Below are 23,332 nucleotides of genomic sequence, written 5' to 3'. Positions count from 1 at the left end.
CCCATATGAGCACGACAGACTGCCACAGTGAAACTAACTGTTCAGTGAGATTTGATACACGAACTATATGGATTAGGCGTTTCTCACAGTGATACTTTAGCATTCGTTAGAGATTCATTCACACTAATATAACAAAAACTAGCTAATGCATATGTAAAGCGTGCCTCCAGTCACCAGCTATCTGAACAATGCACCCGACGACCAACAAGAGCGGGCATAGGTTTCTTTACACATGGATTCAACTTGGATGAACGACGTACAGCTTTCTATAGACAAAAGGAGTAACAACTTCCATAATATTATTAATAAGTCATATATGCATTATTCTCGAATTCATTTTTATGTACACAGATGATCACAGCAAACGGAATTTGTGAGCACCAAAACTACTACCAAGAAGGGCAAGTAATTTAATATCCTCTCCAAATCTTTTGCTAGCGGGTTCCTCTACTGTCACATCTCACTCCAGTCATCAGTCAACAAAATCTGCAGAAATAGAAAGTCTTCTGGAGAACAGCATATTTGCTTCCGCATCCACTCATCTGCTCCTACAATACCACAGCAAAATAGCAGCAAGAACTCTGTTGCTGAACATGAATGGACTGTGCAGGCAGCAGCTGGCTAAACGAAGTGTACTGTTGGCACATAGATAATGGTCCAGACATAACATTTCTTCGGTGGTGACCGTTTCAAAAAATTGATTCAAATGGCTCTGAGCTCTATGGGACTTAACGTCTGAGGTCATCAGTCCCCTACAACTTAGAACTACTTAAACCTAACTAACCTAAGGACATCACATACATCCATGCCCGAGGCAGGCTGCGAACCTGCGACCGTAGCGGTCGCGCGGTTCCAGCCTATAGCGCCTAGAACCGCTCGGCCACAAGGCCGGCGGTGACGGTTTCTTTGCGATTATAAGAGTACGGTCTCTGGCATTCAACCTGTGAACTGGCTTCTAGCCTGTCTGCAAGTAGTGTGCAGCTTTTCGTAGGACACAACACTAGAAGATGGAGAGTGGAAAATCAATCGCACTTTCATCCCAGGCTGCGAGGATCTGCTGCCTAACTCAGAACTGAACCAGGACCTCCAGGGCAGATTATTGATCTACCCCCTACAGAACCAAGGCCCCTGTCTAATAATATTACTTGAACGAAATGACACTGTAGGAATGACTATGTGACCAAAGCATCAGAGTAAAGAGAAAGGATTCTTCTCGTGTTGTTGTCGTTGTTGTTGTGGTCTTCAGTCCTGAGACTGGTTTGATGCAGTTCTCCATGCTACTCTATCCTGTGCAAGCTTCTTCATCTCCCAGTACTTACTGCAACCTACATCCTTCTGAATCTGCTTAGTGTATTCATCTCTTGGTCTCCCTCTACGATTTTTACCCTCCACGCTGCCCTCCAAGGCTAAATTTATGATCCCTTGGTGCCTCAGAACATGCGCTACCAACCGGTCCCTTCTTCTTGTCTAGTTGTGCCACAAACTCCTCTTCTTCCCAATTCTATTCAATACCTCCTCACTAGTTATGTGATTTACTCATCTAATCTTCAGCATTCTTCTGTAGCACCACATTTCGAAAGCTTCTACTCTCTTCTTGTCTAAACAAGTTATCGTCCATATTTCACTTCCATACATGGCTACACTCCATTCAAATACGTTCAGAAATGATTTTCCGACAGTTAAATCTACACTCAATATTACATATTTCTCTCCTTCAGAAACATTTTCCTTGCCGATGCCAGTCTACATTTTATATCCTCTCTACTTCGACCATCATCAGTTATTTTGCTCCCCAAATAGCAAAACTCCTTAACTACTTTAAGTGTCTCATTTCCTAATCTAATTCCCTCAGCATCACCAGACTTAATTCGACTACATTCCATTATTCTTGTTTTGCTTTTGTTGATGTTCATCTTATATCCTCCTTTCAAGACACTGTCCATTCCGTTCAACTGCTCTTCCAAGTCCTTTGCTGTCTCTGACAGAATTACAATGTCATCGGCGAACCTCAAAGTTTTTATTTCTTCTCCATGGATTTTAATACCTACTCCGAATTTTTCTTTTGTTTCCTTTACTTCTTGCTCAATATACAGATTGAATAACATCGGGGAGAGGCTACAACCCTGTCTCACTCCCTTCCCAACCGCTGCTTCCTGTTCATGCCCTTCGACTCTTATAACTGTCATCTGGTTTCTGTACAAATTATAAAAAGCCTTTCGCTGCCTGTATTTTACCCCTGCCACCTTGAGAATTTGAAAGAGAGTATTCCAGTCAACATTGTCAAAAGCTTTCTCTAAGTCTACAAATGCAAGATAAGTAGGTTTGCCTTTCTCGTAGGGAGCATATTAGCACACATGGGGGAGGGAGGTATGGAGCCTTGCGCAGCTCTTGTGGTTAGTTGTAAAACCGGCCCTTCTTTCTGGTTAAGTTTTTCGGTCAGTCATTACGTCCACCGTGTTCCTCTGTCCTTGGCAGAAATCTGTCTTGCCAATGTTCTGGAATGGTCCTTGTCTTTAGTTAGGGAATAACTCTTCCTTTATTGTAAAATTGCGAAACTGTGATCATAATAGTAATCCCTATGTACATGAAATATCAGCAAATGTTGGTAGCATCACTTCGTGTCTAAAGCACAGTCAAACGAAAACGTGACAGATGGAAAAAATCAAATAAATTGCTTATTATTTCAAAAGTAATCATCATCATTGTTAAAAGGCACTGAAGTGCCAAAGAAACTGGTATGTGCATGCGTATTCAAATACAGAAATACACTCATGGAAATGGAAAAAAGAACACATTGACACCCGTGTGTCAGACCCACCATACTTGCTCCGGACACTACGAGAGGGCTGTACAAGCAATGATCACACGCACGGCACAGCGGACACACCCGGAACCGCGGTGTTGGCCGTCGAATGGCGCTAGCTGCGCAGCATTTGTGCACCGCCGCCGTCAGTGTCAGCCAGTTTGCCGTGGCATACGGAGCTCCATCGCAGTCTTTAACACTGGTAGCATGCCGCGACAGCGTGGACGTGACCGCAGGATCCTACGCAGTGCCGTAGGGGACCGCACCGCCACTTCCCACCAAATTAGGGACACTGTTGCTCCTGGGGTATCGGCGAGGACCATTCGCAACCGTCTCCATGAAGCTGGGCTACGGTCCCGCACACCTTTAGGCCGTCTTCCGCTCACGCCCCAACATCGTGCAGCCCGCATCCAGTGGGTGTCGCGACAGGCGTGAATGGAGGGACTAATGGAGACGTGTCGTCTTCAGCGATGAGAGTCGCTTCTGCCTTGATGCCAATGATGGTCGTATGCGTGTTAGGTGCCGTGCAGGTGAGCGCCACAATCAGGACTGCATACGACCGAGGCACACAGGGCCAACACCCGGCATCATGGTGTGGGGAGCGATCTCCTACACTGGCCGTACACCTCTGGTGATCGTCGAGGGGACACTGAATAGTGCACGGTACCGTCATCGAACCCATCGTTCTACCATTCCTAGACCGGCAAGGGAACTTTCTGTTCCAACAGGACAATGCACGTCCTCATGTATCCCGTGCCACCTAACGTGCTCTAGAAGGTGTAAGTCAACTACCCTGGCCAGCAAGATCTCCGGATCTGTCCCCCATTGAGCATGTTTGGGACTGGATGAAGCGTCGTCTCACGCGGTCTGCACGTCCAGCACGAACGCTGGTCCAACTGAGGGTCCAGGTGGAAATGGCAGGGCAAGCCGTTCCACAGGACTACATCCAGCATCTCTACGATCGTCTCCATGGGAGAATAGCAGCCTGCATTGCTGCGAAAGGTGGATATACACTGTACTAGTGCCGACATTGTGCATGCTGTGTTGCCTGTGTCTATGTGCCTGTGGTTCTGTCAGTGTGATCATGTGATGTATCTGACCCCAGGAATGTGTCAATAAAGGTCCCCCTTCCTGGGACAATGAATTGACGGTGTTCTTATTTCAATTTCCAGGAGTTCATGTAAACGGGCAGAATACTTTGCTGCGGTCGGCAACACCTATGTAAGACGACAAGTGTCTGTCGCAGTTGTTAGATCGGTTACTGCTCCTGCAATGGCAGGTTATCAGTATTTAAGTGAGTTTGGACGTGGTGTTATAGTCGGCGCACGAGCGATAGGACACAGCATCGCCGAGGTAGCGATGAAGTGTTGATTTTCCCCTACGACCATTTCACGAGTGTTCCATGAATATCAGGAATCCGTTAACACATCAAATCTCCGACATCGCTGTGGCCCGAAAAGATCCTCCAAGAAGGGGTCCAACGACGACTGATGAGAATCGTTCAACGTGAAATAAGTGCAACCCTTCCGCAAACTGCTGCATACTGCATTGCTCGGCCATTAACAAATGTCAACCAAACGTCATCGATATGGGCTTTCGGAGCCGAGGGCCCACTTCTGTGCCTTAATGACTGGACGATACAAAGCTTTACTCTCGCCTGGGCCTGTCAACTCCGACATGGAACTGTTGATGATTGGAAACATGTTGCCTGGTCCGAAGACTCTATTTTCAAATTATATCGGGCGGACGGACGTGTACAGGCACGGAGACAACCCCATGAATCCATTGACCATGCAAGTAAGCAGGGGACTGTTAAAGTTGGTGGGGGCTCTGTAAAACTGTGGAGAGTGTTCAGTTGGTGTGATATGTGCCCCTTGATATGTCTAGATACGACTGTGACAGGTCACACGTACGTAAGCATCCTGCCTGATCACCTGCATCCATTCATGTTCATTGTGCATTCCCACGGACTTGGGCAATTCCGATAGGACAATACGACACCCCACACGTCCAGAATTGCTACAGAGTGGCTCCAGGAACACTCTTCTGAGTTTAAGCCATTCTGATGGCCACCAGACTCCCCAGACCTGAACATTATTGAGCATATCTTGGATGCCTTGCAACATGTTGTTGAAAAGAGACCTCCACCCCGTCGTACTCTTATAGGTTTATGGATAGCCCTGCAGGATTCATAGTATCAATTCCATGCAGCACTATTTCAGACATTAGTTGAGTCTGTTCTGCGACGTGTTGCGGCACATTTACACGATACTAGGCAAGTGTACCAGTTTCTTTGGCTCTTCAGTGCATATATCCTACTGTGAGACAAGACGGTCAACTCACTCATATAAAAACATCTACTGTTGTCTATGGAACCATGAATGCAAGACATGCATTCTTTTGTCTGCAGCATATCGACAGCCACAAATGTCTTTCTTTAAGACTCCAAAAATATGGGACTTGCAGTGAAGATACAGAGACTTTACGTAAAAGGACTCCCCAGCGAAACTTCTATAGCGTAGTCCAAACGGCCTGGAATGTTTACAGATGGCGTCATTTTGTTGCAGAATAATTCATGGTCACATGTTCCCGAAGTTGTTTAGACTATGCTGCATAATATCTCTCAGGAAGTCATTACACGTTCTCCATATAGACCTGATCTTTGCCCATGGGATTACCATATTTTTGGAGCTCTGAAGAAAGACAATGGTGTCTGGCGCTTTGCTTCAGACGAAGGACTGCACGCCTTGATACAGTCACGGTTCCATGGGCAAAGCATTGACCATCGTGTCTCGCAGTGGGATAAAATTGTTAACAGATGTGACGATTACTTTCGAAATGATAAACAGTTTACGTGCTTATTTCCACCTGTCTCGTTTTCATTTCGGTGCCTCTTACACAACGATTAATTTCCAAACTGAGGAACTATCACTAAGTTAGAAGTTTGTATGACACGAAATTATAGAAGAGCCGTATCCTAATTTTATTCATGGCCAAATTATAAGGAAAATTGCGGGTTATATTCGATCCAGCGCGTGGTACTGGAAGCCACTAAACGAAGTTTTGTTGGCGACAGGTTTACACTGAGCGTTGCCCAAACCTACCTGCTGGCCGTCGTAGTTGAACGTGACGTCGGCGAGCAGCGGCGAGGCGATCTGGCGGTAGAAGTTGCGCAGCTGCAGGTGCGCGTCTGCGGCCTCGTAGATCCTGCGGCCGACGCCGCTGTTGCGCAGCGCGAGGCGGCGCAGGAAGCCGTAGTCGGCGCCGGTGCCGAAGGCCAGCGTGAAGATGGCCGCGCCCGACTCCGCGTTGCGCGCGGTGATGCGGCGCACGATCTCGTCAGTGTCGCTGACCTGGCCGTTGGGTTCGCCGTCCGTCAGCAGCACCAGCATGGGCGCGTGCCGACGCCGCCCCGGCGCCGAGCCGCCGCCCCCGCTGTGCACTCCGGCATCCGACACGCGCAGTGCCGTATTCAGTGCACTGAACATGTACGTGGCTACGCAGCGCGCACATGCGTGAAGTTGTTAGCGATTGGCTTCCAAATCACTTACTACATTTTGTTGACAAATTGATTAACTGAATGAGATTTTCACTCTGCAGCGGAGTGTGCGCTGACATGAAACTTCCTGGAAGAATAAAACAGTGTACCGGACCGAGACTCGGAACCTTTGCCTTTCGCGGGCTAGTGCTCTACCATCTGAGCCACCCAAGCACGGCTCACGCCCCGTCCTCACAGCTTCAATTGTGCCAGTACCTCGTCTCCTACCTTCCAAACTTCACAGAAGCTCTTCTGCGAACCTTACAGAACTAGCACTCTTGGATATTGCGGAGACATGGCTTAGCCACAGCCTGGGTAGAGTATTTCCCGGCGAAAGGCAAAGGTCTCGAGTTCGAGCCTCGGTCCAGCACACAGTTTTAATCTGCCAGGAAGTTTCAAATTGATTGACTATTTTACAAGGCTATAGTTATACTGTTCTAAGGCCATGGGTGAGAAGTATTAGGACCAACGCTTCAGTACAGTAATCAGGTTCAAATGGATGTAAGGTACAGTAGTTATACAGATAAGAAAAGCACAAAATAGACTAGCGTGGAGAATGGCTTCAGGCCAGTTTTCAGACTGGGGAGAACAACGCTAAAAGACAGAACATAACTGGAAACCTATTGTGACGTAAAGCTTATCGGTAGAATATCATTAAACCAGACGATGGGCAATGTATCATCTCCAGCCACAGACTGGATATCCTTTTGGATTGTGGATGCTGAGGCTTATTTGTAGTATGTAGGGAAGGGGGCTTGGTCCAACCAGAAGAAGATCAGTTATTCTTTCCATACTCCTCCTGAATGGGTTGTAGTTGGAGCCTAATATTCTGGCTTAAAGGAGACTGATTCTCACTTCATAGCAGGTGGATTCCAGCACTTGTAGGAAATAAACTCTTTAAAAGTGTTTTTAACACGAGCAAGAAGTGGTCAGTGAAGCTTCCTGGCAGATTAAAACTGTGTGCCGGATCGAGACTCGAACTCGGGACCTTTGCCTTTCGCGGGCAAGTGATCTACCATCTGAGCTACCCAAGCACGGCTCACGCCCCGTCCTCAAAGCTTTCCTCACAGCTTTTCTTCTGCCAGTACTTCGTCTCCTACTTTCCAAACTTTACAGAAGCTCTCCTACGAGTCTTGCAGAACTAGCACTGGTTGAGCACTTGTCTTCGAAAGGCAGAGGTACCGAGTTTGAGTCTCGGTCCGGCACACAGTTTTAATCTGCCAGGAAGTTTCATATCAGCCCACACTCCGCTGTAGAGTGAAAATCTCATTCTGGAAACATCCCTCAGGCTGTGGCTAAGCCATGTCTCCGCAATATCCTTTCTTTCAGGAATGCTAGTTCTGCAAGGTTCACAGGAGAGCTTCTGCGAAGTTTGGAAGGTAGGAGACGAGGTACTGGCGGAATTAAAAGCTGTGAGGACGAGTCGTGAGACGTGCTTGGGTAGCTCAGTTGGTAGAGCACTTGCCCGCGCAAGGCAAAGGTCCCGAGTTTGTGTCTCGGTCCGGCACACAGTTTTAATCTTCCATCAAGTTTCATATCAGCGCACACTCCGATGCAGAGCAATAATCTCATTCTGTTCAGTTGTGCTTTTGAATCTGATTGGCTGAAATGCCTTGATATATGACTATTTTTTGTGGAGCTCGTTAAACTCATGAAGTCGAGGGGTTAATTGGTACTCCTTGTGGTGAATGGGCCTATGGGGTTGATATGATAATTTAAGGGTTATGTATATGTAGTCGGGAGTGAAACTTAGTGATAGATAAAGTTCCTCTGTTGGTACAGAAGCCTATGGAAGTTTTAAATTGTTTTCCCTATTCCATACATGGAAATTTTATTTAGTGAGCGACCACATTCTTAATAGGTAGAAGTATCACAAGAGAATCTAAGTATTGGTTAACTGGAAATGGAGGTTAATACTTGGTATGATCTAATTGAATCGATGAATTTATATTATTCCCATGGAAACCCTGAGTTTAGTGTTCTTTGTACGACTTATTGTCTTTTTACTTTGACTGGCATCTGTTTCAGTCTACTAGGCGGATCAGATTGTCTTCCTGATAACAACTGGATTGCTACAAGGCATTTACTAGTGGCTAAGGAGACGTGACACTTTTATCTCCATCTTGTGGGTCAAAAATATATTAGTGAACCTTTTGTTAGACTGATTTAACATTTTATTGGCACAGAGGATTTATCTGGTCCCACCAATACATATTTCCAGTTATGTCTGCAGCACGATCAACTGTATAATTTGTCTCTCACACCACGCTTTCTTGTATACGATAATATACGTTAAGAATCATTTCCTAGCGAAAACACAGAAATAGCAATTTTTTCTAATTACTGTATACTTGAAGTCCTGGATGAGACTACAACATACCTCCGTTCGCTTCAAAGGAGTTAATGCTGTCTTTGGCCTTGACGATGTTCTCAGGTGTGGCTTCGACGATGGCACTGGAGTTGAACTCGGGGTTGAGGTTCCCATCCCACACAGACTCAAACGTGAGAGGCACGTCTGGGTGCCAAACCTGCAGCCAAGCATCACCATCTGAGTCTCACTCCCGTTGGCATGCTACTGAATTCATCCACGAAACCAAAAACACTCTCCATATAAACACACCAAAGCATATGGGTGATCAGTAGGACAGAGTATACAGGGTGATTATAATGAAATTTAAACTTCCAAAACACTGTAGAAGTAACGTCACTGGTCAGAATAACGTCAAACTGCAATGGAATATTATCGGAGAAGGGGGAAAACGTAAGGCATAGGAAAGAACTTAGTGTGAAAATTGATAAATATATGGCACTGCATGTGTCAGTGTGTCAGAATACGTAAATGAAAAAACCTATCGTGCGCACGACCCATTGAAGTTGATATAAACACGCCAGGTATACGGCTTTTCCTACTTTCGCGTCTGCGAAGTTCACCATGACTGTCTCAATGCAGGATGGCGCTCTGCTTATAAAGCTGTGTCACAAGAATGGTGACTGTGCACGTGTCGCTTTGCAGAGGTTCCGGGCACTGAAGGGTTTGAAAAAATGGCGTTGGTCCGATGATTGTCATGGGTCTGGAGAAAATGATTCGGAAATTCAAAAAGACGGGTTGTTGTGGTGTGCAACCTATTAGAGGGAGGAAACGAATTGATTCGACGTCAGCGGGGGCAGTGGTCATAGAAATGCAGGAGGAGACCAGTGGTGGGGTGCAAACGTGTAGTGCACGGAGAATTGCTCGAACACTGGAGCACAGAGCGTAAAACATCGTTCGTTTCTATCCATTCAAAGTTAACCATGTGAACGAGTTGCTTCCTGTTGACCTCCAAGCAAGAGAGACCTTAGCTATAGAATTTCTTGCTCGCGTGGAAGTGGACAATGATTGGCCGTGGAAGATTTTGTGGACAGACGAAGCCCAATTCCATCTGAGAGGATATGTCAATACACAGAATTGTCGAATATGGGCAACGGAAAATCCACACGCAAATAAACCAGTGCCACTTCATCTTGAGAAGGTCACTGTGTTGTGCGGGTTTACGGGCATCATTTACCACAGGGCCATATTTTTTTTCGAAGAGACAGGTGCTTCCGGTCCTGTTACCTGTACCATCACTGGTAAGAGCTATGAGTGTCTTTTGCGCAACCAAGTCATTCCAGCTCTCCAACAGCGTGAATGTGTGGATGGGGTCATTTTTATGCAAGATGGCGCACCTCCGCACTTTACAAAATCCAGTTAAGCAGCTGCTAAAACGTCATTCCGGAAATGATAGAATTATCAGCCGCCTTTTACGTACAGCCTGGCCGCCCCGATCACCTGTTCTTAATCAGCTTGACTTCTGGTTGTGGGGCTATCTGAAAGATGTGTTCAGTGTTGCAATTGCAAACTTAGCTGCGCTGAAGGTACGCATTGCGCAACACATTCTGAACGTGACCCCGGAAACACGTCGGTCAGTTGTGGATCGTTCTGGTTCTCGATGTCAACTTGTTGCAGAAAACGGTGGACAGCATATTGAACGTGTTTTGCGCCAGTCACACGGAAATTAATAATCCGATTTGATTTGGATTGGTGATTTTTATGCAGTTTTTGGCCTCAGGACAATTAAAAATCGCTGTGAGTGTTGCTTCTAATGCGGTTATTGGCCTCAGGATAGTTAAAAACTGACGTTTCCCATCTGAAGCGGTATGACCTTGTCATGGTGGATGGGCTTACGTAACTAACACTATCACTCCTGTACACCCACGCACACTGAGTAGTACAGTTTCTTTAACCTCAAACTACATCTTACGCATTGTTGTATGATTCATTTGTCATTTGTAGTCCACCACTATTAAATTATGCTACATTTTGTAACTTTTTATTTTTATTCTGCTATCGCTTTTCCCCCTTCTCCGATAATATTCCGTTGTAATTTGACGTCATTCTAAACGTTGGTGTTATTTCTACAGCGGTTTGAAAGTTTAATTTTAATTGTAAGATGTACATCAACAGAAGTAAAAGAAGCAGAACAAGAAAGTCATGCGACACTGAAAAAGTAGATTACAAAATGAGACACTGTAAGTTGTGAGAGACTTGTACTATCTGCGCCGCCAACTCCCCCTCCCTGATGATGCCCTCATCCACTCCATCTATCCCTCCTACCAACTTTGAACCTACCTTTCCAGCCCCTGTGTTTTTCGCAAGGGCACCCTCTCTCCCTTCTCTCTTTATCCCTCCCTCCTCTCCACCCCGGTATTCCCCTACCCCCCTACCTTCTTTCCTCCCCCTCCTGCTCCTCTGCCACTGGCATCTACACCCTCCTCTCTCCCTCCTCATCCACCTTTTCCCCTTTCGCAGGTCCCTGGACTTGTACACATACAGAGAACATTCGCGCCGGAGATCATCGCCGTCGGTTTTTTGTGTGTCATCGTGTAAGTGCCTCAGTGTTCCAGCATCCGTGCAACATCGTTCACGTGTGTCGCTTCTGTCGTCTATTTCCATGTACCTGTGCTGACCGTTTTTAATTTCGCGATGCCTGTGAACGGCTCCATGTATTTTACTTTGTGTGTCTACTGTTTTTTGTCCATCTTTTTATTTTTATTTTCTTTCTATGTCTCTCTGTGTACTGATTGTAATATCTGTGGCCGAAGAGAGGCCTAGTTTTGCCGCTGCTGGCCTACCTTGTATAAGGCATTAAAGTGACAATAAAGAGAAAAAGAAATACTATCTGGGCAGCCTACCTTGTATAAGGTATTAAAATGACAATAAAGAGAAAACTAAATACTATCTGGGCACCAAAATAACTGACCATAGGAAAAGAAAAGGGATGTAAGTGCAGACTGATTGTTGTTGTTGTGGTCTTCAGTCCTGAGACTGGTTTAATGCAGCTCTCCATGCTACTCTATCCTGTGCAAGCTTCTTCATCTCCCAGTACTTACTGCAACCTACTTCCTTCTGAATCTGCTTAGTGTATTCATCTCTTGGTCTCCCTCTACGATTTTTACCCTGCACGCTGCCCTCCAATGCTAAATTTGTGATCCCTTGATGCCTCAGAACATGTCCTACCAACCGGTGCCTTCTTATTGTCAAATTGTGCCACAAACTCCTCTCCAATTCTGTTCAATACCTCCTCATTAGTTATGTGATCTACCCATCTAATCTTCAGCACTGTTCTGTAGCACCACATTTCGAAAGTTTCTATTCTCTTCTTGTCCAAACTATTTATCGTCCATGTTTCACTTCCATACATGGCTACACTCCGTACAAATACTTTCAGAAACGACTTCCTGACGAATCTATACTCGATGTTAACAAATTTCTCTTCTTCAGAAACGCTTTCCTTCTCATTGCCAGTCTACATTTTATATCTTCTCTACTTCGACCATCATCAGTTATTTTGCTCCCCAAATAGCAAAACTCTTTTACTACTTTAAGTGTCTCGTTTCCTAATCTAATTCCCTCAGCATCACCCGATTTAATTTGACTACATTCCATTATCCTCGTTTTGCTTTTGTTGATGTTCATCTTATATCCTCCTTTCAAGACACTGTCCATTCCGTTCAACTGCTCTTCCAAGTCCTTTGCTGTCTCTGACAGAATTACAATGTCATCGGCGAACCTCAAAGTTTTTATTTCTTCTCCATGGATTTTAATGCCTTCTCTGAATTTTTCTTTTGTTTCCTTTATTGCTTGCTCAATATACAGATTGAATAACATTGGGGAGAGGCTACAACCCTGTCTCACTCCCTTCCCAACCACTGCTTCCCTTTCATGTCCCTCGACTCTTATAACTGCCATCTGGTTTCTGTACAAATGGTAAATAGACTTTCGCTCCCTGTATTTTACCCCTGCCACCTTGAGAATTTGAAAGAGAGTATTCCATTCAAGCAGACTGATTACGGCAAGAAATTCGTGCCTGAAAAACAGACACGTGTTAGGGAAACATATTATGTGAGCTCGACGTATGTAGTAAACGTAATAAAATGAAAATGAGGTGCATGGCAAAATGAAATGACCTAAAAAGAATGAACAAAGTCCAATATCAGTTAATACACAAAGTAGTGGTATTAAGCTAGTGTTATTCATCATAATGAACATTTGTCGAAAGCGTGTAACTGTGTTATAATTTAAATACCAAAACACTGCTTAGCACGACGTGTTTCAGGACTTTATTGCCATGTTGAAGTGTTACTATTTACATTTATATTCAGATCCTCTGCTTCCCTTTGTTCTGGTTGCACAACAGATCGTTCCACTAACAGGTTTCTGCCCCCACGTTGTTAACCAGTCCTCGTCGACCTCATGTCTGCTGCAGATACTAAAGTTAGTGTTGTTTCTGATATCTGCATGTGTGTGTTGTTATGAATCTCCTCTCTTGCAGTCATCTTTTATTATTTAAATAACTGAACACTGTGCCAGGTACGTATTTTCATGGATACCATAGCACATTTCAAGAGCGAAAATATGACTCCATGACAATAGAAGCAGAACAATACAAATACACAAAAATCACATAGCCCACTCCAGTAAATGACAGCACTTGTAAACTTTGTGGTACGCATGAAAAAAGGTTTTTTGTGCAGTGTGTTATTACTCTTACTGAAATAATAGCAGCGTCGAGTACTGCTTGCTTCCACCTGAAATGTGAATGTGAATGATTATGGTAGAGCTTAGAAGATATATTAATGGGGGATAAAACTACATTCGAACAGGCCTTGAAGGCCCAAGAGTACTGATCGTCCGCCGTGTCATCTTCAGCCCAAAGCCGTCGCTGGATGAGGATATGGAGAGTCATGTGGTCAGCACACCGCTCTCTCGGTCGCTGTCAGTTTTCGTGGCGCGAGTCGCCACTTCTTACTCGAGTAGCTCCTCACAAGGGCTGAGCGCACCGCGCTTGCCATCACAGCTCGGCAGACCGAACGGTCACCCATCCAAGCGCGACATCGCTTAACTTCGGTGATCTGACGGGAACCGGTGTTACCACTGCGGCAAGACCGATGACATTAATGGGGGATTCCATTTTTAAAATAATATATCCCAATTCTTCTTAAACGATTTGAATTAGAGTATTTAAAACCGTACTAAAACAAAATTCCAGGCGTGCGTCATTGAGGGACAACATAATTTTGTACCGTCAGAGACCCATAAATGACCCTTACCTGCACTTCAGACGAGAACGGTATCAAGGAGAAGACGTCGCCGGCGTTGAGCTCGTCCAGGATGGTGTGCATGGCCGTCTTGAGCTGCTCGATCTTGCGGCCGTGCATGGAGCCGCTGACGTCGAGCACGAAGACGACGTGCTTAGGCAGCGGCGGCAGGCCGGGAGGCGCGTAGAAGTGCACAAAGTAGCCGTCCTCGCTCACCTGCACACGGGGACACCACTACTAAAGGAAGACGCAAGCGGAAAACAACAGGACAGTGGCAACGTATTTTGCGTCTACGTACCTCTATTTTAACTTGGTGTTACATTAATAGCAGAGGAACCACTGCTACAGAGAGATCATCTTATGTCTTATCTGGAAGCGTGGCAGTCCGATTATTTGTATCAGTTGAACTAATATTGGATCTTTGCGCTCACTTGATCTTAATTTTAAATCGGTGTATGTGTTTCTCCATGCATCTACATGAAAATCGTTGCTTTTCTGATTTAGAAAATGTACGAGGGAGAGTCAAATGATAACCTTAAATATTTTTTAAATATTATTTATTGTGCAGAAGTGGTACACCTGTATCACTTCTCAACATAATCTCCCCCACGCTCAATGAAAGTCCTCCGGCGCGTACAAAGTGCATAAATTCCATTAGAAAAACATTTTTTTGGTAGTCCACACAACCACTCATACACTGCGTGCCGTACCTCTTCATCAGAAGGGAACTTCTTTCCTCCCACTGCGTCTTTGAGTGGTACAAACATATGGAAATCACTTGGGGCACGGTCTGCTGAGTATGGTGGATGAGGGAGACACTCAAAATGCAGCTCTGTGATTGTTGCAACTGTTGTACGGGCAGTGTGGGGCCTTGCATTGTCATGTTGCAGAAGAACATCTGCTGACATTAATCCACGTCGCTTTGATTTGATTGCAGGACGCAGATGATTTTTTAGGAGATCTGTGATGAACTTAAATAGTGGCAACTATTTAGTCACAACCGATGCAAAAGAGTTACATGTTTTCACCTGTTAGCGTCCTTCAAAGTAGTCACCAGTGTTGTGTAGAACCCGTTGCTAGCGATGAGGAAGGCGTAGTATACCTTTAGCAGAGCCTGTTGTGTTGATGGTGCGGTCTAAAGTTGTGGTGATTCTCGTGTACGACTGTAATGCAGTTATCCTAGCGCATTACGTTCCTCCACGGCAGACCGTCAGTGCACAGTATTATTGTTCGTTTTTGGAGCATCACCTGCGACCAGCTTTGCTAAAGAAGCGGCGACACTTTCTGCGCAACCCACCCATCATTTTGTACGACATTGTGCGGGCGCATACAGCGCAAGCTGTGGCTGGGAAGTACTGTACCATCCATATTACTGCCCGGACGTAGGCCCTTGTGACTTTGATTTTATTCCGAAGATGAAGGAACCACTTCGTGGCATTCGCTTCAGAACTGTTCCAGAGATTCGACAGGCAGTAGACCGCTCCATTCGCACCATCAACAGAACAGGCTCTGCTAACGGTATACTACGCCTTCCACATCGCTTACAACGGGTTTTACACGACGCTGGTGACTACTCTGAAGGACACTAACGGGTGAAAACATGTAACTCTTTTGTATCGCTAACAAATAAATAGTTGCCACCATTTAAGTTCCAAACCTCTTATATATCATACCCGTGGCACGCCATTGGAGCCTGCCTGCCTGTTGCTGAATCGTGCTATGGATTGCCACACAATTTATTCCTGTGCTGATAACGATTTTGCGAGGACTTACTACGTTCTGGCAACATTCTTACACCATCAAGTTCGGTTGCTCATGTCACCCGAATTCATTTACATTTCTGTGAACAGTAATTGATTCTAGAATAATATTTTGATTCTGCAGCGGGGTTTACGCTGATATGGAACTTCTTGGCAGATTAAAATTATCTGCCGCACTGAAACTCGAATTCGTGACCTTTGTCTTTCGCGTTCTTGGACCAGCACACAGTTTTAATCTGCCAGGAAGTTTCATATCAGCCTACATTCTGCTGCAAATTGGAAATCTCGTTCTGGAAGCATCCGCCCAGTCTGTGGCTATCCCAAGTCTCTGCAGTATCCTCCCTTCTAGGAGTGCGAATCTTTCGAATTCCGCAGGAGACCTTCTGTGAAGTTTGTAAGGTAGGAAATGAGGTATTGGCGGAAGTAAAGCTGTGAGTATGGATTGTGAGAATTGCTTTGGTAGCTCAATTGGTAGAACACTATCCCATGAAACGTAAACATAAAAGTCGAGTACTTTATGCTGTTTTCTTATCTGTCTATCATGGATCTGCTCTTTTCCCTCTTCACTTCTTTATAATTAACGGACACGGTCATCAGATATGTTCAGATATCAGCTTCTTGAGAGCTGCTGTATGCTGATGATGTTCTACTGCCGCTGAAGTCTCAAACAAGTTTCAACAAAAGCTCCAAGTATAGAATAACAGCCTTGAATAGTCTGGACTAAACCTCAATGTAAAGAAGATCGAATATTGGTCAGCAGGTGCAAATAATAACACCATCAAGAGCGACGGTACAGATCAGCCAAAGACACACATCTTAGAGTATCTTGTCTCAAAAATAGCTGTCGATAACTCACTCGTTTCCGAAGTCACAAATCGTCTTAGCAATTCATGATTTAAATGGCGTACAGTGAATGGTGTGATTTGTGATAGCTAAGAAGCACCCGGATCAACGCAAGTCAAAAACGTTGCTCGGATACCATCATAGCGAGATTATGAGTCGCCAAGGTGAACATTCTTGACATAAGTGACTTCGAGAAAGGGCAGACTGTCGTGGTCCAGCGCCTACGAACGAACGAATATCTTTGAAGCAGCGAGGTTGGAAGGTCGTCCGGATGCTACTGTGGTGAGTGCTTGTGGAAAATGTTTGAGGGATGGAGGAAGCTCCAGTAGGGGAAACGGTACTGGACGCCCATGCATCATTGCAGAACGTGGAGATCGGAGGCTTACTCTCTCTATAAACCATGATAGGCGGATAGCTATGCCAATTCCGACAGCAGGCTTCAATGATGGTGCAGGAACAAGTGATCCTGAGTGCACTGTCCAGGGCACATATTGAACATAGGCTGTTCAGCAGTCTACAACTGCATCTCCAATGTTGGCCTACGACATCGTCAGTTAGGATTGTAGTAGCACAGGATCTTTGAGATTGGATGGCGGATCAATGGAAATCTGTCGCCTGGAGAGATGAACCAAGTTTCACCAGATCGATGGTCGTGTCTGGAGAGGCTGCCACATAGGCGAACGGCTCAACATGCAACCACTCTACGGATGCAAGCTAGTGGGGGCTAGTACTATTCTGTGGAAGAAAATCACCTGGGCTTCAGTGGGTTCTGTCATAGTAATGGAAGGCTTCCTGAGAACTGTGGACTGCGTGGAAATTATTACAGGACATCACCATTCGTTCACATTTGATGTCTTCCCTGACGACAAAAACCTCTTCCATCAAGGTAAATGACAATGCCAGAATCGTGCTACAGTGTTCCGATGAGCGTGACACTGAACTCACATTGATGTCGCGGACGCTGAATCACCCGATCTGAACCCAACAGGAGATACGTAAAATACTATTAGATGCCACATCCGCGCCCGAAAACGTAATTTACGGGAACTACGTCACCTATGCGTAGATCTATGGTGTGTGCTGTAGGGGCTGTTACTGAATGGACGCAATATTATAAAAATTTAATCTTTTATATTTCAATTAATGTCCGCCAGTGCCTTCTGCGTGGCGGCTAGTTTCCGCTCGTAAGTCACGTTGCATTAAAACTGCACAGAAAGACTTCGGAACTCGAGCGTTGAGCCATCAGCAGCAAAACTCACGTGTTGCTGACGAGGTAGCTCTACCGAACCGCGCGTCTACAATTTACCTGTCCAATAGGGAGTTTTGGAAGTGGTCACGTGGGGGTGGAGCCACTGCCAGCCGGCGGGCGCGGACACGCCTTCCGTTCTCTTCTGCTGGCGGCTTCCGACCCGACTAGACTCTCTCCTCTCCTACTCTCTTGGGCAGCAGCCCGCTCAGTTTCGGCTGCTTCTCTAGGCCTGCCTTCAACCACTTTTTACTGAATTAAACCATCATGCCTCTTATAAAATGTTTAACTTCATCTCCTCAAAGGGTGCCTACTGTTTTCCCTTCCTCGCCAATCCTGACACATTAACAGGTGACACGTAGTTAGGGAAAATTACCAACGACTTGCCAAATCCATGTCATGTGTAATCATTGCCGTATTACGGTGAATCAGATGCTGTGAAAGAGACAGTCATTATGTTTCGGACTATCATTGTATCCTGACGGTGTAAGTAACGCTGGAAAAAGTCATACAAGCTCAGATCATTTCTTTGTTTTGTTCATTTTGGCATCTGCTTTGTTTCACTATCTAAACAACTTGATAATGATTACTTAAAGCCAAAATTGCAATTGCGTGATGCATTATAAGAAAAAAATCCGACGCTCTACAAAGGAATTATCTGAAGGAAACGGAAATCGGTAGATGTCATGTACATATACAGAAAAGCAAATGATTAGAATTTCAGAAACATTCAATGATTCACTCAAGAGAACAATTTCAGAAACATTCAATGTTTCACTCAAGAGAAAGAGCTCCACAAATTAAGAAATTCACTAACACGTTGGTCCACCTCTGTCCCATAATTTACTTGGGTTGCCATTGATTGACCGAGTTGTTGGATGTCCTCTACGGGGCTTTCATGCCCAATTCTGTCCAATTGGCGCGTTAGAACGTCAAAATCTCGAAATAGTTGGAAGGCCTTGTCCGTGATGCTACAAAAGTTCTCAGTTTGGGAGAGATTTGGCGACCCCGTTGGCCAAGGCAGGATTTGCCAAGCACGAAGACAAGTAGTAGAAACGCTCGTAGTATGTGGGCGGGCATTGTCTTGTTGAAATGAAAGCCCAGGATGGCTTGCCAAGGAGAATATCAAAACGAGACATAAAATATCGTCACCGTACCACCGTGCTGTAAGGGTGCCGCGGATGGCGGCCAAAGAGGTCCTGCAATGAACTGAAATGACACCCCAACCACTACTCCTGGTTCTCTTGCAGTATGTTGATTGGTATCCCACGACTGTCTGTAGGCACATATTAGGGCCAGAATTGTCTCCATTGATGTCGCCCGCTTAGAAATGAGCCCGATGACCAGTGAAGAAGTCTTAGAACTAAAAATGATAACCTGGCGCGTCAATTCTTTTCACAGGACCCCTTTGGTAGTCGTCCATGACGTCTCACAGCACACCACAGCGGTCGTCGATTATATTCTTTGTCTCGTTTTGTTGCTCCTCACGGCAGGCCGTCCTGGCCTTAATGTCAGCAAGTTAATGCCGGCCCGCACTCAGCGAGAGTTCCTAACGGTTATCTCCGTGCTTGCCAAACCCTACCTTGCCCAACCAGGTCACCAAATATCTCCCAGTTCAGAACGCTTGGAGCATTGTGGGCAGCGCCCTCCAACCATTCGGGATTTTGACGATATTACGTGCTAGCTGCACAGAATTTGGCATGATAATTGTCTGGAGGGCATCCAAATGAAATGAAATGATCGTATGGCATTTCAGGTGTGCCGCAGGGGAGTGTCATAGGACCGTTGCTATTCACAATATACATAAATGACCTTGTGGATGACATCGGAAGTTTACTTAGGCTTTTTGCAGATGATGCTGTGATGCATCGAGAGGTTGTAACAATGGAAAATTGTACTGAAATGCAGGAGGATCTGCAGCTAATATACGCATGGTGCAGGGAATGGAAATTGAATCTCAATGTAGACAAGTGTAATGTGCTGCGAATACATAGAAAGATAGGTCCCTTATCATTTAGCTACAAAATAGCAGGTCAGCAACTGGAAGCAGTTAATCCCATAAATTATCTGGGAGTACGCATTAGGAGTGATTTAAAATGGAATGATCATATAAAGTTGATCGTTGGTAAAGCAGATGCCAGACTGAAATTCATTGGAAGAATCCTAAGGAAATGCAATCCGAAAACAAAGGAAGTAGGTTACAGTACGCTTGTTCGGCCACTGCTTGAATCTGCTCAGCAATGTGGGATCCGTACCAGATAGGGTTGATAGAAGAGATAGAGAAGATCCAATGGAGAGAAGCGCGCATCATTACAGGATCATTTAGTAATCGCGAAAGCGTTACGGAGATGATAGATAAACTCCAGTGGAAGACTCTCAGTACCACGGTACGGGCTTTTGTTAAAGTTTCGAGAACAAACCTTCACCGAAGAGTCAAGCAGTATATTGCTCCCTCCTACGTATATCTCGCGAAGAGACCATGAGGATAAAATCAGAGAGATTACAGCCCACACAGAAGCATACCGACAATCCTTCTTTCCACGAACAATACGAGACTGGAATAGAAGGGAGACCCGATAGAGGCACTCAAGGTACCCTCCGCCACACACCGTCAGGTGGCTTGCGGCGTATGGATGTAGATGTAGATGTAGATATTGGCCGGGAAATCCCCTTCGGGGTTCGGCCGCCGTATTGCAAGTCTCTTTTTTTAGTTGACTTCACTTCGGCGACTAGCGTGTCAATCACTATGAAAATGATGATGAAGGACACACAACACCCAGTCCTCTGCCGTGAATCGAACCCGGCCCCTCAAGTAGTAAGCGGTAATGGTACCGCTGCGCTACGGAATCCAGCAAGTCTGTCAGTCTACGCCATGCCGAATAATAGCTTGCATACGGGTCGGAGGGGGACCAACGATTATTGATTTGCTCTATTTGTGAATCTCTTTCTCTTGAATAAACGATACAATTTTTCTGAAATTGTAACTATTTGTTTTTTACGTGTTTATCACACCCAGTTCGGATAATTCCTTGGTGGTGTGTCTTTCGTTTTGTCTTGGACTGTATCAGGGGTGGGGGGTGGGGGGGAATGTTTCCGTTCGAGGGTGTTGCTGCAGCGTGTGTGCAGCGTAGTGTGACCCCGATGTGGGTTATAAGCACCGATATGTAGGCAAGGAATAAGTGTGGTATTCGTATCTTTCCGACCTGCTTACGATAAATGGGGAAACGTGAACCATGACGACGTTATTACCAAATGCGCCCAAACAGGAACAACGTGCTCTTTTCCTTTTCTTGGCTGCCAGAGGACGAACACCGGTAGACATCTTTTGGTGAATGAAGAATGTACATGAAACACGCTCGTCCCCATATCGCCAACTCAAGTGGAAACACTCGAGCAACGACCCTATAGTCTCTGATCTCTCTCTCTTTATCTGATTGTTAGATCTTCAGTCCCTTAAAACAGGCCTTAGAGTGTCGAACATTCCTAATGGACGTGTGTGTACAGCAGGCAGTTGCAAACTTCTTCGCGCAGCAGACGGCGGTGTATTACCAGACGCGTATCCTGAACCTGTTGCGTAGGTTACATGATTTTCCTCAAAGCTCCGGGTGATTTTGCCTGAATGCCATAACGATTCTGGACTGCATTGACTACGAACGGAGACTTCTTGATCGCCCCTTATGCATGCGATGGTGAAATAGTTGTTAAAAAAATTCAGCGAGGCGTCTAACCATAGGCAGAGTACAATTATATTACTGTGTCTCTTATATTGTTTATTGGCGCTTGGAAATAATGGCTAGGGTAGTATGAGGGTGTTCCAACCACAGCTAAGTTGGAGTACAAACAGCGAGCATCGACATCTCCCCGTGATACCTGAAGAAGACAATTGGTAAATTACTGAAGTATAGTGGAACGTAAAACGACAACATGAACTTGACTGCAACTCAGATACTTGAAAATCACTAGTTCCGTACTGGATTCGTTTCTTTTATTTAGAAACCGGTTTTCGGTTGCCACTGCCGTTGATGTGTCATATACTCGTATCTTGAGACAGTAGTAAATAAAAATCGCATATATTAAGAAGAAAAAAGCAAAAATTCGATAGCTGCGCATCAGGGAGGCTAGTGAGCCATGCGTTGCTTATGTTCCCGCCATCATGTACTTTACACCCTTTTTTTAACGTACTTCCACCTCTCCACGTTAATTTAAATTATCGGTGTCACTGAGTTGCTGCTTTGCCTAGCTAGCAGCGCATATCAATATATCCCCTCTCGTAGTTTCTTTGATCGACTGCTATTACTTCCCGGTCGTTGTCTGTAGTAAGCCAGTTTGGGTCGCGAGTTCTGGCTGCCAGCCAGTTGGAACGCGTCTGGAGTGCAGTCCAGACGTGCCAGTCAGGGAGTTGCAATGTGGCGCTAGTGCAGTCGGGTTGGAGCAGTGAGGGCTACGTCGACATAGCTCGCCCGACCACTGCCGCCATGCAACGCTTGAGCTGGGCCATGATCTTGCTGGATCGTCGGTCGGTCGTCCTACTGGACTACGCTTTTGGTTCGCCGATCGTTCATGTGTCCGCTACGTGTGTGTGCATCGACTCCCGATTGTCTTCGTGCATGCTTAGTTACTGATGGGTATCGTTCAGGTCTTCTCGCAAGTTTTTGTCAGGTTGAGTGCATAGTTGGCGTTATTTCTGCTGGCGGTCCCTGTGCAGTGTTGGAGCGTGTCTGGAGCTATACAATCGCTACGAGCTTCGTCGCTCACCGACCCAGGACGTCAAAATTGAATCGTGAGTTAAGTACCCAAGCCACGTCCGTTCATGTTGTCTCGTTCGTTTCGGTGGTTCGCTGTTGGTGAGCTTTTCTTGTGAGCAACTCCGAGTGTTTGTAGTGGTGAAACAGAGCCGCCGTGCGGTGGAATTAACTATATCGGTTCACTACAATTCACGTGCACCAGCGGAAATTTCTGCCTTGTGGCCTTAATGGTCTGGTTACCTGCGATGACCACTTCCGTAAATTCAGGCAGTGTTTCTTTTTGGTGAAGTTAACTATTTTACCGTACTTCAAATTCAAGAGTACCAGTGGAGTTTTCTGCCTTGTGGCCGTTAGTGTTCCTTACCTGCCCTGGCCACTAACGGAATTTCGGGCAGTGTCCTTTCCTCACCTGTTGTCGCTGTCCAACACGGTTTGTAGTTTTGACAGCTTAATACATTTACATATTTGATTGTGAATAATTACGTCCGTAATATTTTGTGTTTGGCTTCTCATGTACCGATTGCTGGCAAGCAAATCGTTTTGTCGGTCGGCCCGTGGCTGTCCCTTGGCTGGGTTCTGACGGATCAAGTATAGTTGGGCTCACCACCTGTCGCACCTAAGTGGACGAGGGCAGACCGACCTCCCTGGAGGCTTATGAGTGCCGTTGTCTTTACTATCTTTCTCACCGTTGTTTAATTGTCTGTTCATAATCTGTCATAGCCAACGATTTAAAAAATTCTTGGTTTTACGGTGTTTTATGTAAATTAAAGGTCTTCACCC

The 23,332-nt window shown here is 45.5% G+C and overlaps 1 protein-coding gene across 1 annotated transcript in view; it reads right to left on the bottom strand.

The window, feature by feature from the left end:
• Positions 1-23,332, bottom strand: part of LOC126339739 (inter-alpha-trypsin inhibitor heavy chain H6-like) — a 160,154-nt gene that overhangs the window by 67,365 nt on the left and 69,457 nt on the right. The window contains exons 7-9 of the mRNA XM_050001658.1: positions 13,971-14,174; positions 8,722-8,869; positions 5,908-6,299 (exon numbers count right to left, since the gene is read on the bottom strand). Of these exons, the coding sequence (XP_049857615.1) occupies positions 5,908-6,299; positions 8,722-8,869; positions 13,971-14,174 (744 nt within the window). The remainder of the gene's footprint in view (positions 1-5,907; positions 6,300-8,721; positions 8,870-13,970; positions 14,175-23,332) is intronic.

This window comes from Schistocerca gregaria, chromosome 1, assembly GCF_023897955.1.
Source record: "Schistocerca gregaria isolate iqSchGreg1 chromosome 1, iqSchGreg1.2, whole genome shotgun sequence".
Lineage (NCBI taxonomy): Eukaryota > Metazoa > Arthropoda > Insecta > Orthoptera > Acrididae > Schistocerca > Schistocerca gregaria.
The sequence above is the reverse complement of the archived record's forward strand: the minus strand, read 5'-3'. Positions and strand labels throughout refer to the sequence as shown.